The sequence below is a fragment of the Anser anser genome (assembly GCF_964211835.1).
Source record: "Anser anser genome assembly, chromosome: 1".
Lineage (NCBI taxonomy): Eukaryota > Metazoa > Chordata > Aves > Anseriformes > Anatidae > Anser > Anser anser.
Window position 1 is genome coordinate 168,351,261 of NC_139720.1, and position 18,734 is coordinate 168,369,994.

The 18,734-nt window shown below is 36.4% G+C and overlaps 1 protein-coding gene across 3 annotated transcripts in view; it reads right to left on the reverse strand.

Moving 5' to 3' along the window:
• UCHL3 (ubiquitin C-terminal hydrolase L3) overlaps positions 1 to 18,734 on the reverse strand; it is a 43,423-nt gene that overhangs the window by 10,600 nt on the left and 14,089 nt on the right. For all 3 annotated transcript variants that reach the window (XM_083819911.1, XM_083819912.1, XM_083819913.1), the window contains 3 exons: positions 17,651 to 17,807; positions 17,178 to 17,263; positions 16,036 to 16,083 (listed from right to left, as the gene is read on the reverse strand). In XM_083819911.1, coding sequence (XP_083676037.1) covers positions 16,036 to 16,083; positions 17,178 to 17,263; positions 17,651 to 17,807 — 291 coding nt within the window. The remainder of the gene's footprint in view (positions 1 to 16,035; positions 16,084 to 17,177; positions 17,264 to 17,650; positions 17,808 to 18,734) is intronic.

The following is an 18,734-nucleotide window of genomic DNA, read 5'->3' on the forward strand; positions in this document are numbered from 1 at the left end:
GGAGAAAGACAGTCTCTCACCATCGATCTTCGCTCTTTATTTTGAAACAATCTATTTCCTGTCTGTTAGTGTTTAGTACGAGAAATGTTCTTAAAATACAAGGAGGTTCAGCTTTATTTTAAACACAATATACAGGAACACCCCCCATATTTGTCATTTTTTAATAAAACTAGTATTAGAACAGTTGCATACAATGCTGTACTAATGCCCAACATGCTGTCTGTTTATATGCTTTTGAATCTTCTTGGAAAGGTATGTCACACAAAAGTGAAAAGACGGGTGTAGTTAACAATATATATCACACTGTATACTGTATTCAGTGATAAATCTTCCCATGTAGGGCTTACAATTTTAATCTGCCAGATGGACAGAGTCAGGATCTAAGTGGAGTTAATGAGTGATAACTTCAAACTAGTAGCTTCTGTTTTGCCAGATAGTGTTGTCAAAGGGCACTGATTTTTCTGAATGAAATTACAGTTTGTGCATTATCAAAACAAATGCTCACTGCTAATGGATGAGGAGTTGCTTTTAGAAATCTTTTGAAGTAATTAAGATTCTCAACTAGCCAAATAGTGGTTTTCTAGCATAACCACAACAGACTACACTTTAACTTCCATCCTTGGATATGTCATGGCTTATTTAGTGCAAAAAGGAACTCACAGTCAATAAATGCTTTTATTCTAGGCAGGCTTGAGTCTTCCTCACTCGGTCTTTTGTTAATATCAAGTTTATATATACACATGAAGTTCACATAAGAGCACGTTTTCTAATTACAGGAATCGGACAGAATTTTCAGAGTTTTGCTAAGCAAACAAAAAAAAACCCCAGGTAAAATATCACGTTTGCCACTGTTACTGGGAGAAATACTATGTGGTATTAAGCATGAGCTAGGAAGAACTTAACTCTGTGCTTCTTCAAATCCTAAGGTACTTAACTAGCTCCAAATGATAATAACATCAAGAAAGTTCTGTGGTTATTGGATTGCAAGAGAGCTAGATACTTAATAACAGCAATTCATACGACGAGACCCTTTCCTTGACTCCTTACACTTTTCGACATATTTATCAGCATAAAAATATAAGAGCTGTGAGGAAATAGAAGCTTTTCGACACTAGTTTTTAATAGTAATAATATATTAAGAATGATTTCAACATCTGGAAAGACAGATCTGTATGAAATAGGAAATTTGGTCGACAGTCAGAATACTTGATTCACATCAGTTAAAAGCGACAAACACAACATATACTTCAATTAAGAACTTCTAGTAACAGAGAAAATGCGACTGTTACCAAAAAATGCTTAAAGCAAAGCCACTCCCTGTTATGCTTTTAAGGCCATTCACTTCTACACGTCAAGATTTGTGTGTGTACAGGCGCATGTGCACAAACTGAAAACATCACTCCTTAAAAACAGGATGAAAAATTACTACATCACTCTTTCAGCTTAGTGTTTCTGGTAGTGGTCACAGCACAGTTTAGAAATACTGGCTATTCTGTGCATGTAATATTTTCTACATTTTGAAGATGTATTTGTGCCCTGTAGGTCAGTAAGAAAAAAAAAATTAGCGAAAAAAAGGTTTAAGTATATTTGATGACAAGCTTTTATGCACTAGAATGTCTTCCCCTTCAACCAGAAGGCCTGTCTAGAAAACGGATAAAGAAACAGATGTCAAGTGAGAAAGTACATGAACACCTTGGAATTACAAGGAACACTTCATCTTATTGAAACACTCAGGGACCATTAGGCGAGACTTAGAATGAAAGAAAAGGAGACTAGGTTTAGGATATGAGAACATAAACCAGGTCTCAAACAGAAGAAATAATACCATTTGACAAGAAATTAGAAGCCCCTTGGTTTAGCACATCCAAACGAAAGATCATGAAAGATGAGGTGAAAAGAAGAGGCTGGATGTGGAGCCTATGACCAAAAAAAAAGAAAAAGAAAAAGAAAACGTGTCAATTCATGAAGGGCAAGCTTCGTCTATGCTTTGAAAATGATTTGGCACGTGTACTGAATCAAAAATACCTGGACAGCAAAGCATGGAGTGATGTACTTTTGCTGTCTGATATGGGGGAAAGAAAAAAAAAAAAAAGGAAGAACGAAATCCTAAGAATGGTTGAGAACGGATCCCAACAACAACCAAAAAAATGATGCCTTGAAGACTGAAGTTACATGGCAAAAAGCCATTTGTGTCAGAGTAAGAAAAGACTGAAGATGGACTACACTTACAACAGAATGAAGCCCAACAGATGGAAGGCGTATCAAGGGCCGCCAACGACGAAGACGGATTGACGGACTGGTAGCTTTTGCAGGACCTACATGATTACGTTTAGCCCAGGAGAGGGATGCAGAGTGACACAATGGTGAAGCCTTCGTTCTGCTGTGGCTAACCTGAGGCTGCGATGAGGATGGTGGTGAAGACAGCGAGGACGATGACGACTACATAAACATTAAAAAAGAACATACTTAGCCCACTTAAACTTGAAGTAACATACCTAGAAAGGCAACTGCAAAGATGTCCACTGTTTATTATACTGTCCTTTAACTGATCAAATCTACAGAAGCAATAATCAAGAATGTGTTGAATTTGAATGAGATGACAAAAGAACATTGAAAATAAGCAAAGACATGGTCCAAATCTGAAGTTTATCACCAGATAAACTAGAGGTTATTCACACCCACTGAACTTTGTAATAAGAACATAAAGTAACTGACTCCTTCAATAGACAGACTGTTGGAAAGTGAGGCAGAAGGGGACTGAAGTAACATCTCATGGAAGGAATAGTTGAGAATAGCAAGAGTTATCAATCTTGTCTACAGCTACAAAAACTGTAACACACTTCTTTGGTGATTTGGGAAAGCTATGTTGTGCTACTCAGGATTTAAAATGAATCAAGTAACCACTGTAGCAGAACCCAGGGTTTCTTTACTGTTCCATGCCTAACGTAAAAGGAATGCAAAGGAAAAGGGAAGCTTACCGTGGTGAGGTATGCAACTTCCTAAGTTTTTCACCTATTCTTCTAAAATAGCAGGCCAGTGGCAGTATTGCCATTAACACTCAGGATCCCTTTAGTATCCGTGGAAGCAGTAGGACTATGTTAAACCATTCAAATTGTTACTATTAGAAGAAAGACCACAGAAGTATTAAAAATGACTCTCAGCAGCAGCTGACAAATTTACAGTAAATATATTAAAACCATAAAGGACCATTGTGATGATTTAGTTTTTGATCTTTTGTCCCACACAGGCCACAGGACCGATAAAGCTTTGTTTGGATTAGAACATATTCACAAAACAAGAACAAACACTCAAGCTTAACAATTTATTGACTACCAAAATACATCAGAACAAGTCAAAATTTCAATCTGGTCTACAGCTACAGAACCAGTAAGCAATATTTTCATATAGTTTAGGATACATTAGTGCTAAATGAAAAAGGTTGCTTTTCTAGTCCTGCTTAATGATGATATGAACATGGAGCAATGGTTTACATTAGTCCTTTGGGCAATGATGTCCTATCAGAGGCTTACCTGATGATAAACTTCCATCCAACTTATCATCTACCTTTAGTTTCTCCTCATATAAAAATCCTCAACATCATCTTCAGTCTGTCAGAGAATCCCTGACCTTCTCTCAGGAAATAAACTTAATCTTTGGTGATAATTGCATAGCCTCAGAAAAATACCCTTTGGTTTGAAGGTAACCTGAAGGGCAACCCAGACCGTTCCTATGAGGTCTGGGACTCACCATTAACCTAGTATCTCTTGATCTTTACACTGTCTTTAGATTTTAACTTGTATTTTTATGTTGCCTTCCATGTAACTAATAGAAATTGTTTAACATTACAGGTCTTAGAAGCAATCCCTGCAGAGCCCCACAAGAAAACATACTTACACATTGATGATATCCCACTTAGCTGCACTGAGACATGCCAGCTGCTCACGAATGCATTAAGGTTATGCAAGCAGAATAGCAACTGCAGTTCCCTAAGACAAGTCCCACATCATGCACTCAACAGAACAATTCTAGTAGACTTCAGAAACTGATCATTAGGTAACTTTCCCTGAAAAACAGATTTTCACTGTTTAATCAAAGCATAAGCACCAGTCAAAACCATTTACTTTCTTTGTACCATTTTTTGAAGCATTTCACCTTCTTTCCTGTTCAATTTTCATTTTTTTTCCTTTTCCTACCAAGAGTAGGACAATGAATTGCTTCTTTCTGCTCCCATATTGCTGACCTTAAAACACAAGGACAGGGATAAGAATTTTTCATGAAGAACAAGAAACAAGAACAGTAGCAACTTTAGAGCTCAGAGATAAGCATGAAGTATTACCAAGTCTCATAGCCTGTCCAGAGAACAGTTTTCCACAGGTTTGACAAACTTATTCCCCCCAATTAGATTCTGATTTTCAAGCATTCTGATACACCCCTAAATCTCAGCAGGTCCACATAAAAGAGGACAAAACTATAAAATCTCCAACCCAAAATATAACTGTATGAAGAAAGAAGAATTTAGCTATGACAATACTTTTAAGAGTCAGAGAAGTTTACAGGAGTTTAATGGCTATTATACTTCACCTGTACCGTGTTTGTTTTTTCAAATTCTTTACATGAAATGATATTAAATGAGACGTTTTTACATTTAAATAATATTTCAGATAGCTTTAAAACAATTTATGCTCAGCTTGCCTAACAAAACTTCAAAAGATGACTGATAAAACACTGCTACTAGAAGACCTCACAGTCCACAGACACCTGCCTATGTACAGAGGATCCTTTTAATCTGAGATTAAAACATGCAGTGGGGCAGAAATTTAAGAATTATGTTGAGAAGTTCATGATAAAGGACATCATGCACCACATTATGTTTTACCATTTTGTAAGCTTCTGCTATGAAAACAGACAAGATCACCAGCCTTCCTGAAATCTGCAATATAGTAACTGAAGAAGTTTATCCTAGCTTTGATGCATTCTGTTGCTGATGTTTTCTCTGAAAAAAAATATCTTTTAGTATTCCTACTGTAATTACTATGAAACCCATTAATAAAAGTTTAAATTTAAATTTAAATCTTTAAATTTGGTATTGCTTAATTGTCCAGGGATGACCAGATTTTTGAAAAATGTTTTAATGAAGCCTTTTGACAGTCACTACATTTACCATAATTTCTCACTTTTATCACTCTTCATGATTTTGCTAATTTCTTTTTTTTCTAGCTAATGTCAAAATAACGATAACACATTAAAAAATACCCCTTGCCTAATGAGACCAGGAAAGTCTCAAGGCTTTCAAAGACCAACTTATAACTTAGAATGCAGTTTAAGGCAACTATTATTCAGTTTACTACTTCTAGGTCAGTATTTTACCTCATTTTAAAATTCCATTCCTTGAATCTTTTTAACCTTTATTTCTTGTAGTACCGAGTACCCCTGTGAGATCAACCACTATGAAGAGAAACTTTTTCTCCACTGAAAATGTACTTTTGTATTGCAAGAGTGAAATTTCAACAGACAGTAAATAGTTCTGGCAAAGCTAAATTAATACTGGATTCTAACTAATTAACAGCACTGTAATAGCCATGAAATTCCATGCACTGCTTTAATAATAAGCACAAGTTAAGCTGCTGTCATCTGAAGTTGTTCTCAACTGAATATTAGAAATACAAATATTACAACAGAATTATATGTCAGTATTAGTAAGAAATTAATGCTAAATATACATTGCCAAATAAAGGATGCAAAGTAGTACATTCTACATTTAATTTAAAATGCAGAAGACAAATCATAACTTTAAACACTCTATTCATACAGGACTCATTAACAACGAGCAACCTGCAGAGAAAAGAATTAATTACTTCACAAGAAGAAAACATCAGAGGAGCATACTTCGGTGCTGCAAATTGTAACAGGTCAAATATCTGAAGTGGTAAAAGGGAAACCTTAAAATAGAATTGAATATTATTGTCAGATAAACCAGTAAGCACATTAAGTTAATTGTTTTAATAATGTATTTTAGCATTACAGAAGTTAAGTTTTCATGGAATAGGTACAAAAAAAAAAAAAAGGCGGCAGCTCAGGCAATCAATTTCTGCCTCAAGCAAAACCTTATATGTATAGCGGCTATTAAAGCCTATAGACATTTAAATCCAAGATCTCAAGGAAATACATACTATAATGTTTCACAGGCACTGAGATCTGTGCCTCTGTGCATGCCTAAAAGTGCTCAAGTTTGATAATGCTGAGTAGCTCAGGACCCGGCTCAAGTCCAAACCTGTCAGGCTCCAGAAAGAGGGTGTCCATCTGCTCATCTTGTTTGGGGAACTTGATACAGCAAAGTATCTCAGTCCACGTGCAAGACATTGAAGACCTGACAGGACCAAGTGGCATTTGGGGTTGCACAACCATTTCTTTCCAAGTGGAAGTATTTATTAGTGATGAATTTTCTAGGGGTTACAAAAATTCATCTACCTGGAAGTTTAAGTTCAGGGAACCCCCATCACCAGAAAGCCTATGCCACCTTCCTCTTTAAGCCTCTAAGGAGGCTTCCTTGTCCATCATTTGATAAGCTATGCTGGGACTGGGCCTTTCTTTCCTGCATTTTGAGGTTTTACTAGTGGGTAGAAACAAACGCTAGTTCTGCTGGGACAGAAATCAAAGGAGGTTTGACTGCATATCATCATCACTGGAAGCTTTGGAAATACAAGGAGATAAAATACTATTAGTCCTGGTCTTTGTTTCCAGAACTAATCAGATGCACAGCCCCTGGGATCAGAGGCCTTGCCACATGTTCTGCATACGCTCAATTGAGTCGATCTGCAAGCGTGCAACAACTCCTCCCAAACTGTTTGTAGCCTCATTACACAAGTACAGTAAGCCCTGTAGTAGAGACAGAGGAATGTTGAGATGACACTAAAAAATGTAATCTTTCCAGCCAAATGAGCAACATAAGACTTATCCTAGCTTTAAGATTATATTCAGAAAGGATACACTTAGTATTTTTCCATCACCTTTTGATGCCTTTCCTTATAACTGGATTAAGCACAATGTTTTGAAGAGTCTGTATTGCAGTACAAAGTGTAATACGTTTTTCTTTCTTAGAAGCCATTGTTCTTAGTATTTTTTCCACATAAAAATTAAACCTATACATTACACTGTCTGAAAAGATCCTCCTCCTCTTCCTTCCTTCACCTTTTTAACAGCATTTTAAGCCTCTTTTGGTGGCAGTGGTAGAGCTTTTAAGGATGTTAATTTCCTTCCAGCTTTTTTAGGAAGATGGAAGCAGTCAGAACACAGAAGAGAAGCCTGACAAAGGAAGTAAGCCAGAAATAAACACTGCTTCATGAGTTCATCTCCAACAGCACACTACAGAAATCACTCTAGCAAGGGGCATTACGAATATTTCTAATGCAGGAAAAGCCTTTTTCCTAACTAAAATTCCATTACATACAACAGTCTCACACAACATGCAAATTTTCAGGAAATCAAGGTTCATTAAGTCCACTGCTAACAGACCTACTAGCTTTCTCAACATTGTAATTACCAGCACTAGAACATATTGAAACTGACTAGTTTTTAAACTGAATCGGGCTACACCTGTTAGCTGAACAACTTCTGCACCAGTACGTTTAATTAGTGCTTCTGCAGCTGATAAAAATCTTTACAGTATTCGCTACATCAATTCAATCCAGGATTAAGAATGGATAGTATCCTAAGAGTAATACTTAGCTAGAGGTATGGGTAAAAACATAGCTTAAAGACGACAAAAATGCTGAGATCAGAGCACCCAAGAAGCTTTTCCAAAGTTAGCTATAACTTATCTCTCTCAACACCTAAATTTAAGTTCTATGGCCTATGTTAGGCAAAAGTCAAGCTAGATTATCACAATGGTGACTTCTGTGATCAAAAATTAATGGAATTACAAAAGTCCTTTAATTAAAAAAAGTCCAAATGTTGGGGAGCTCTGAAAAAGCTAGTTAACTTGAATTTTGCAAACAGTTTTTCCTCTTTAAGATTCTTCTTACAATAAATTGAACGTCACTGTTGCACACCCAACTACATATGCTTGGTGTCCTTCTTTGAGGAAAGTAGGTTGATGCAACATCAGTTCTTTATTTTAGCCTACTGACTAGCTCCAGCTGTATGAGTAAAGTGGTAACTGTCTTAAAGATGGCATGTTCTTTTAGTTTTTCTCCCAAATTAGTGTCTGGAAAAAAAGGGAGTCAAACCAGTTTCTCTCCTGCCTGAGGAAAAAAATCTTGAATGTGAACTCAACCACAACCTGACACGATCAGCCTGCTAAAACGCTAGTGAGCAAACACATGCCAAGAACCTGCTACTTACTGTCTTACATATGTAGTGCAAGAACAGCACCATACTGTTATGGATTGGAGACGTGTGATGCACAACTGTAAAAATATTTTGTTACTTTCACTTATTTACTTGTTATTTGAATCCATTGGCTGCCTTATGGGTGCGAATATCCTCCGTAGTTCTGTTTCATCCTAAGAGCAGAGTTCCTTTGTACAGATTTTACAGTTAAGCATAAGATCCAAAATAACAGGTCAGAGCAATACTGTATTAATACCTTCTTAGTTAGTTGCTCAGTAGAGTACAAAAATCAGATTGATGAACGTCTCACACACTGACACAAAAGGCACAGGACAATGCAAGGAGCCAAAGACTAACCAAATGTAAGTTTCAAAACATTTCACACAATTCTAGTAATTTTTTTGTTTTGTTCTTTTAAAACACACACTTTTTACAGAGTAGGCTATAACAAAAGGAAATACTATAGCTAAACATTTTTAGGCAACATCACCACCTTTAGTGGAGGGATTACGTACTTGTTTTGTAAGGCTAAGCTAGTCAAAAGTCATCTTAGAAGCAGATGTATAATTGGTTTCATATTCTCCTTAGATGTAAATGTTTCTTTACAACAGTGCAAGGATTATTCAGAAGAAACACTGAGGAATATGGGCTATTAAAAAGAAAATCCCACATGTTCTTGGCAGGAGTGAAAGGGAAGCTCCTTTATATTTCTGCTCTAACAATAAATTGCGATCCCCCAGGGAGTCAAAGATCTTTGAAAGTTCAAGTTTTACAGCAGCTGAGAACAGAGTGCATTGACTCTCCTTAGTTCTTGCCAACATTAACGACCGTTACTGTGATCAAAGTCTAATTTAGTGCATTCCAAGCAAGATTATAGTTCTCAGGGCATGCTAAACAAGTTTACAGACTAGAGTTTGCAGTTACGGTTTGAGTTAAGGAAGAAATCAAGCCGTATAGGGGCTGTCAATTTCAATTGATGTGGAAAGTATTTCTAATCATACTTGTGAACAGTAAGCATATGTAAGTATACTGATGTGCACAAGTATTTCAGTTCTTGGAAAACATCTAAGTCCAGTTCTTACTTATGACTCTGACAGAGTCAGATACCAATCTTGATTTTCAAAGGCTAGTTTTTCCATCATCACTATTTCTGAGAGAGGCTCAATGAGGTACAAGAATGCTGTTTTCATTTGAAGTGGCAGCTCAGATACAGCATCTAAGCCTGCTCATTGCGAAGCCTCATGTAGCCAAACACATAGCTCTAATAGCCACAGCTGTCAGTTGGTAAATACACGTATGAAGCATGCTAAAAAGAATGAACAGGAACAGTTCCGGAATCAATTGCAGTATCTACTCTGCTTCCAGAGATAACTGATATATTTTATATTCCAGTTCTGCTCTCGCTTCCATAATAACTGGTAACAAACACTAGGTTAACAGTAGGTTAAACTTCATTTAGTTAGATGTTCTCAATAGCCTCTAAGGAAGAAGGAAAAACCGTAGTCTTAGAGCTCCTAATTTTCTCCTAAGAATTTAGACCACCAAAATCAGAAGCTCTTAACTACTCTCTAACCAGTATCAAGTGCACATGCATTTCACTTTTTGCTTGATTGAAACATTATTCTGAGTTACTCTGTAATAAAATTTAAAGAAGTAAATTTCCTAAACACTACAAATCACATTCTTCTCGTATTAATGTATAAACCATGCTAAAAACTCCCCGTCCAAAAACTTTCAACCTCAAACACAGAAGCTTCCATATGCCACAAGTACCACACATAGTAAAAATTTCTATCATTTAAACTTCATAGCAAAAAGTGATATGGAAAGCCATGTGTCAGCAGCTGGTGACACCTTGACGTCACACAAACAGCTCATCAATTACTTAGTACCACAACCAATTGAATATTTGCAGTCCACAGCGGCAAAACTTGATTGAAGTCTAGTCTGTTAAAGTCTCTTCCCCTCTTTCCCCATGAGTTTGCTTCTAACACTTCTGTGCCAGAAGTAACAGAAGTAGCTCCTACAAGACCAGAGGATGAGCTGCTTCAGGAAGCCAGTGGAAGACAGATTTTTTTTTTTTTTTTTTTTTTTTTTTTTTTTTTTTTTTAGGTAGCCTGACAATCCAGAATGATTTCAACTGCCACAGACACACAGCGGACTAGAGCTTCAAATACTGTTACCCAAATAGTATTTGAACAAGTGAAGCATGTCAAAGCCCTCAGAAATGCAGAGGTTGGATACAGACCACTCTCTAGACCTAATCCTTGACTAAAGGCCAATTAGTCTTTTAAAAAAGTACTTCATACGGGACAGCTTGACGTTTTCTGCACTGTAGAATTGAGCTGCAATGAAGCATAGTTGCAAAGTAGTTGACATGGATGTCAGTAATACAGGAGCAAAACAGAAGTACCTTGCTACTCACATTATTATAGTTAAATATTAAAAAGGTAATTTACTTCAAGTATCAGCACAGATAATATTTCCTACCTGGAACGACTTTCTGAAAGCTATCATAGCAAGTGATCCAGATCAGTGCTATTAATTGGTATATTTTTTTTTCTTGGATTTGGTCAGAACTTCTTCATTAATGAACACTGTAGATTAGATGGCTTATGTGGATGTTCTAGCATCCACAGGCTGCATTGTCTTTTTATTATTTTAAAATTATTTTTGTAAGAGAGTAACAGAAATGTTAAGATTTATGGTAGTACAGGGTTTCAGCCATTTCTGAACTGCTGAAGAGGGCACCAAAACAACAACAAAAAAACCACGGTTTAGCAAGACATGACAATACAAGAACCAGCTTAAAAGCGTGTGTGGTTCTGTGAAGATGCAGGTTATATTTTCCATTATCTTCAGACATCCTAGGTATTATAAACAAAAGCACATGCCCAACAGAACAATAAAGACGACATCTTAGCTAAAAGATCTTGAGTAGTTGGCAACTATACCAGTTTCACTATTAGCTGCCTTTTAGAGAGAGGGGAGGGTTTAAGAAAGGTAGCAATCTGGCAAAAAAAGGAAAGGTTTCCTTTTTGTTCCAAAGTACATGGTTGTTGCATCTGTAAAACAATCAACAAAGAAATAGATAAAAAGAGCTTAAACTCTGCTGAAAGCTGAAACCAGAAAACCTGGCCTTCAGCCACTGGATCCATCCAGCTTTTATCATAAAGATTCAGCTCCTTTTTTGGCACTTTCAGATAGGAAATAAATGGCATTTGAGAAAGCGTAAGTTTCAGGAGCATACATTTTAGAAGAAAGACTGTTACAAGAATCTTACATTAATTGCTCTCATTCCAAATGGCAATGGAGCATGGGACAAGAATCAAATCACCCTTGAAACCTCTAAAATCCAACACTACGTTTCTCCAACAGAATTATTCACGGATTTTCCTGTAAGCAATTTTAAACAGCCATATATTTTTTAAACACAGAAATACTCGCAGCGCTGTTTTATCTGTTTATTTGCTTTAATGCAGCAAAAAAGCAAGCCATGGATCCAAAGAATCCACGAGTTTTAAGACCAAACTTAAATCAAATCTGGTCCAAAAATCTGGCCTAAAGGATAAACTCAACTTCACAATCTTTTCAAGTTGCAAATATGAAATTAATTAGAGAAATAAAAAACACTTAACTGTTTTCAAAAATGAACTCTGTTTTTAAAAGAACAGAAAATATATCGATTTTAAGAAAATATGGAAACGTTTTGACAAAAAAAACAAAACCATCACTAAAATTCATTAAAAAAACTCATATTTTATTACTAAAAAAGGCTACCACAAATACTCAATTCTAGCCCAGTCTCTAGTTGGCCTGAAAGGCTTTGAATGAATTACCAGAAAATTACACAAAATGGCTAGGAACACGGCTTTATTCTTGTCCTTGTTGCTTTTTAAACAAAGTAAATGAACCACAGCTATGAAACCTGGGAAACCTGGCAAAGCACCCCTCAAGACAGAACACTAAGCAAATGGACTGAAACTGACAGCTACAGCGATTCATCTTAATACTTCACCTAAATAGACTGCACATTAATGATAAATTCCAGAAGCTAACTGGCCACATAACTCTTCTGTCTCTTCCAGAAATCACAAACTGGAGTGTAGAATCTAGCAGTCCACTAATATTAGACTTACAAAAGTACTATCCTGTCTAATACCTTCCCCCTCCCCACCCACAACAGAGTTTTCCTTTAAAACTTAAGAAGTTATAACATAGGTCTGATTACAGACCATTTTAAACCAGAAACAAAGCATACCCACCCAGACAAGACAAATGAATAGATGAAATATGTAGATATTGGAAAGATAGTTCTGCTTCACTGCTATTACTTTTAACTGTTTATTTCTAGGTAGACTCACTTCATTTCCAGGTTTGAAATACACACACACAGAACAGAAACAAAAGCAGAAAATCCAGGGGCAGACTGTAAAAAAATCAAGAAGCCACTGAGATGATAAAAATAGTTATCCCAATTTAGTAAGATTGTCAAGCTTTATTTACCATTATAAAAGGCCGAATCCTTAAACATCTGAGAAATGAGAGCCCAGAACAAATATTTTCAGAGGAGAACCTGTCTGTAATTCTTCGCTATTTTTAAACTTTCCACATCCCAAGACTCCAGAAAATTTTACTTTATCCCATGACACTATGTAATGGCGTGTTTTGCTTGGGGGAGGGGAAGAACAGCATCTTGAAAGCAGCTGCAGTTGCACAGTGTCTTAACCAAGTTACCAAATCTGACTGCCATACTTCCCACTTCTGGAAGTTATTCTATTCATTGTTGAGCTTAAGCAACGTTTTCAGAAGAATTTGAGCCAACAGTAGTATGCAACACCTATGTGAGGGACAGACAGAACTACCCACAGAGCAACCTGTTCTTTTAGGAACTACACAAACCAAGTTAATCATGCTAAAAGAGTAGGCCTGCATACTTTCTTAAATCTTTAGTTCTGTGGGAGACCTGGGAAAGACCTTTTGCTTGTAAAGCTGCAGCACTTACCATCATTAAGCAACTACATAAGCCACTTTATTCAAAGTAGAGATTTTTATGAAAAATGTCCTTGCTGTTCTAGGGATGGAGGGAACAGGGGGAGCAACAAAATCAAGAGAAATAAAGGAAGACAAACATATTCCTTCCCAGCGTTCTGAAAAGAAGTTTAAACTCCCAGGAAAGCAACCCTAGCAATTGCAAATATGCAGGAGGAATAAGATTCTCTTCTTTCTTGATCCAAAAGCACTAGAAACTTTCCCTGCAGGACAAGTCAACATCCTGCATGTATGACCTGCATATGCTAACATCAGAATCTTCAACGGCATGCTGTTCATCAGTCCCTTTGTTGTTACATGAAAAGATACACAGCAACAGCCAAAGTGTACCACTGCAAGGTGTAAGACTGGGAGATGAACTCACTCCAACCTCACATTACATTTCTCAGCACATTCTCATTTCACGTATTTTATTTTGCTTAAAAAGAATTGTACTTTACAGGAGGAATTGCTGTGCTTTAGAGATGAAATGGGAAGCCTCACTTGCTACTTAACCACACAATCGTAGGACAGGACCTTCAGGCAATTATATCTTCCAGTATAATAAGTTATTTGTTTCTTACTTCTTTGATTGATGGATCAAAGGATATTCTGAAAAATGCTCCCAGGACATGTATTCAGCCATTGTACTATTTCAGCTTTGGAAACAGAAGGACAGGAAAAAGTTGTTTTACTATTCTAAGGAACATCCACATTGAATTACTTCCAGATTTAGTTACATAAAATGGAATAACAAAAATTTGGAAAGGCCACTACCTATTCAACATTTTTGTTTAGACATGGTTGCCGAGACAATCTTGTAATTTTTTATTATGAAAAAATGTCTGCATCTTTCCACACAATTTCTTAATATTTTGTATTGTAATATCTTTGTCAGGAAACCAATTAATTTGTGGAAGTTGAAGAAGCTAAGTGTCCCTTATTAAGAAAATCCGTAATCACTTAGAACCTTCCTGAATCCTTATAAAGAGACCCTCAGGAAATATGTAACCCTTCATCTTCTTCCCAGTTATTCCATAATTTCTGCCAGCAGAATGCACAGATCAACTATTCCCTGGATGAATGCCACCGTACATCAAAACAACTAAATGTTATTCTGTTTTGCAAGTATCTAAGGAAGAGATTCACAGTCTTCAGCAATTTGCAGAACAACCTCCACAACCTCTCTCTTACTGAGAATCCCTAGAAAAGGACCATCTCATTTTTAAAAGAAAAGAGACAGGAATTTTTGGAGTCTCTCATTTAGAAGAGGAAGAGAAATCTGCAGCTGCATTGATGTTTCTTCTTGAAACATAGAACCTTCCTTGATTGATTTAGAGAAAGAAATAAGAATTTGAAAGAAAATAAGACACATGAATGAAGGTCAATATTAATACTAGAAATAATTCAAACAATTCTCTTAAGTTTCATCCATCTTTGACTTAGAATGAGTAAGTATAGGTTTCCAGATGGCTGGATGAGGGGGAAGCAGAAATGTCTGCTTTGCTTTCTTCTGCCACGCATAGAAGACACAGCACAAGCCTTTAGAAAGAAAAACTCACTTGCAGCACTGGAAAAATAAAGAAGGAAAGCAGATGAGCCACTGAAGTCATGGGAAAACAAAGTGGTGCTGGCAACAACCTAATCAATTTTTCTTCTGTGGAACAGATACTGAAATCTCAACCAGAAAGATGGAAAACTGCCTTAATAATAAGGAGGCGAAAAATGTTGAGTGGCTTGCTTATGCCTTCTCAGTGACTGACACAGCTGATCTGCTTCGAAATCCGTAAGACTGAAGATACACTGACTGTCACGGAAACTTCAATAAGCGCTTGCTCCTCTCCTGAAAAAGGATTCAAAGCAACAAAACCAAAAAACACCACATACACTCCTCAAAACTTCACAAAGCCACTTATTCACCTGGCATTTACCTTCTATTTCACTCAGTGAAACTAAATGTGTAATACAGATCCTTCCAAAATTGATTTCATTTTTGAGGTTCTGTTCCCATATTTGATGAAATACAACAAAGTACAACATTGAGTGCAGAGAGACTTTAAGCTCGGTCCTGTTTTACTTGTAAACACAGATAAAGGAGCATTCTCTAGTACTGATTAAGCAGCACAGCAAATTTCTTTGATCCTAAACATGGTTATTTATTTATTTTATGTCACTCAATCTCTGGTGATAAAAGCTTATGCGTATATTTCACAAGTGGTGCAAATTTATCTGAAGTGGTATTTGTACACAAGTACTGAAGTATTTCTTTTCCTGGGATAAAACTTTTCAGACTCTTACACAATGTTCGTTCCACTTGTATGGTTACTATGGATCCTACATCTCAGCAATGAATTTGCAACATCCTGATCTCAACTTTCACTAAAACATTATTTCTAGCTCTTCTACTGTGAAATAAAGCTTGAAAAGATCATCTGTGTTATACAAAGGCTTGAAAAAATAATACAAAAAACTGTAAAGCTTCAAGTTTCTTCCCCTGCCCCCCAACGTCACTTCACTTTGTGCCCTGATTGTTGATTGACATAATACTGCAAATTAAGCAAAAATTTCCATTTCTGTGTAAACCTTTATTATGGTTGTTTTAAGCTCCATTATATTCAACTCAAAGTAGTTGTTAACAAACATATTTGTCTTTGTTTAAAAAAAAAAAAAGAATACCTCGGTCTGACCTTCATGGGCACTGGATTCATGAGTGACACGAATAGCCTAAAATTAAAGCATATTTCAATCAGACATTAAAATGAGAGACTTAAATATTTTAAGAATCACTGTATGCTCTTCTTTTTAATCAAATGCCATAGCTGTAACTTCTTTTGCTCAATGCTTGTAATAGTTAAATAAACGAATCAACAAATCTCCACTTTCAAGGATCTCAAGAGACAAGTGTTTCAGCCTCATCAGACTCAATTCAAATATGTAGCAGTTTGTTACTGCAGTTTAACACACAGAAAACAGTACTGGCAAGTGTTTTTGGTATTTCAGTTCCTGGGTTCAGTAAACAAAACACTTTAGGTAGGAGCTGTGATCAGACAGCTTGTATCCAGCATTTCTGCAGATAACATCCTCAAACCTCTACTGTTCCTGTTTGTTATTAGTTCCTTGAGGCACATGTTAACAACCTTATTCCTGAGGGCTTCACAATAAGTTTAATTTGAACTCAGGCTTGGAACTCATCAATATTTTCATTTTTACAGAGGATCATTGTTATCATCATGAGCAACAGCACTGTTCTCCCCTTCCATCAGCGGTCAGATCCTTCCGTCACATCCTTTGAATCAGCACTAATAATGATCCAACTAAGCACTCGATCAGCTAACTCATCTAACTGTTTGTCATGGGGGATGGAAGGAGAGGGGGGACTATAATTCTGTGCCCTGAAGAGCTACAGCCAAAGCAAGGTGACTTTAAGGCATAAATGGAAGGAGACTGCAGGACTGTCCTTTCAGCAATAGCCTCAGATCAGCCTAAATTGACCATTAAACTGGATCTTGAATCAACCAAAATGATTGTGCAGACATTACTCATCCACTTCAAAATCATTTTAAACTAAGCCAGGGAATTAATATGGATGAAGAACATTGACAAAATCCATTCTGCTGACTGAGCTATGGGCGGGCAGGAATACTTTAAACCACCAAATCCATTTTATTTTATTTTTTTTTGCAGCAGCAGCTGTCTGATCACAAGCTCACACGTAAACTCAGATTGTTTAAGTGATTCACTGGACCAAGTCCAAAGGACTTGCTCATGCAAATAATTCTTATACCATTTTCAAAAAGAATAGGAAGTACAACACTAACTTCGTAAGTTTCTAGATATTTGGCCCTTTCTTCTGGAGTCATAGATAATGAATCTTCTAGGAACTTTTTCAGTGATGAATTAGTTTCTTAAAAAAAAAAAAGACATAACATTAACATATTTGGAACCATGCTTTCAATTCTACATTGTTCAAAGCTAACAGAATGCTTATAACCAACAAAAGATTTAAAGATAATAATTACATTGCATCTTTAAGACAATGAAGGCTGACTGCACAAGGAATTGCTACCTGCTGCAGTTTGAAGTGTTTTCAGTGTTTTAGTTTTAGGATTAGTGTGAAATATGGTGTTTTTTTATATATAATTATAGGCAGAAATGCTCTTTCAGTAGAGCAGTTATATTCAGAGAAAACAGTACATATCCCATCCTTCCCTCCACACTTTCCCCAGCGGTGAGGGAAAAAAAAGGGGGGGAAAGTACTACAAAAACAAGCAAGCAAACATAAAACACTTACCAAAGTTCATTTTATCTCTATTGTTTGCAATAGCATGAATTAACCCAATTGTTCCACAAGCATTGTTGATAGTCTGCTTCATGAAATACACTGATGATTTGACATCTTGCCCCTTAGCTTTTATTCTCTCTTCTTCTTCTGTTCTGAAGGTTTCATACTAGAAGGGAAGTTACAGAAGTTTCACAGGTAGTACGAATAGATACTTGTTATATTATCCAAGCAAAAACAATTTACCTAAGTAAAACCTTCCTAATAAAACCAAAACACATCTTGCAACTTGAAACGTTTAACACAATTGGTCCAGCAGTATATGCAGACTTCCCCAACTGGAAAGCTCCCTAACTGGATTTTGACTAGTGATAAGACCTGATATGTTTAAATAATCATTTTGAAATATGTTATCTAACAGCATTTCAAGAATATTCAATATTAGCACCTGTCACCATCTCTTTAATCCAACAAAAAGTGTTTAAGGACAGAGGTCTCAAAAGCTTTATCAAGCAACTTCAGGTGTTTAATCAGCACGAACCATTCTTGTAAGTTCCATCTTCTTACATTGCGTTTTTTCCAGGAATATAAAGTAAAGTTCATATAATGTGTAAAATAGGTCCTTTAAAAGCCATAATCATAAGGTAAAGGTTTATCTTCTGTAGTAATAATTTACAAAATACCGATGTAGATGGAGTTTTTACTTAAGTGTGACAAACGTGAAGTTTGAATGTAAAACAGAGTGAGGAACTCTTCCCGAGAAATTTCTCTCGGATTCCATGCACTGTCAGTGACGAACAGAACTAAGAAACTTCTCCAGCATCGTGATTCCACACTTGCAGCTTGTCTCAATGGTCCAAGCGTTCTAAGTAAATAGCAGGTGCCTTTACAAAGAATTTTGAATTGACAGCACTTGTACAAGATAACATGAATAGTCTTAACTGAGGAAAAAAAGGCCTTAAACGTATTAGACAAAAGTTCAGACTAGAGAAGGTAAACAATATAGCTGCCATTCATTCCCTGCCCCCCCCCCCCCCAAAAATGTTGTGAATATTGAGAATATCATTTTGAGCAAGGGTTGGACCAGATCACTTCA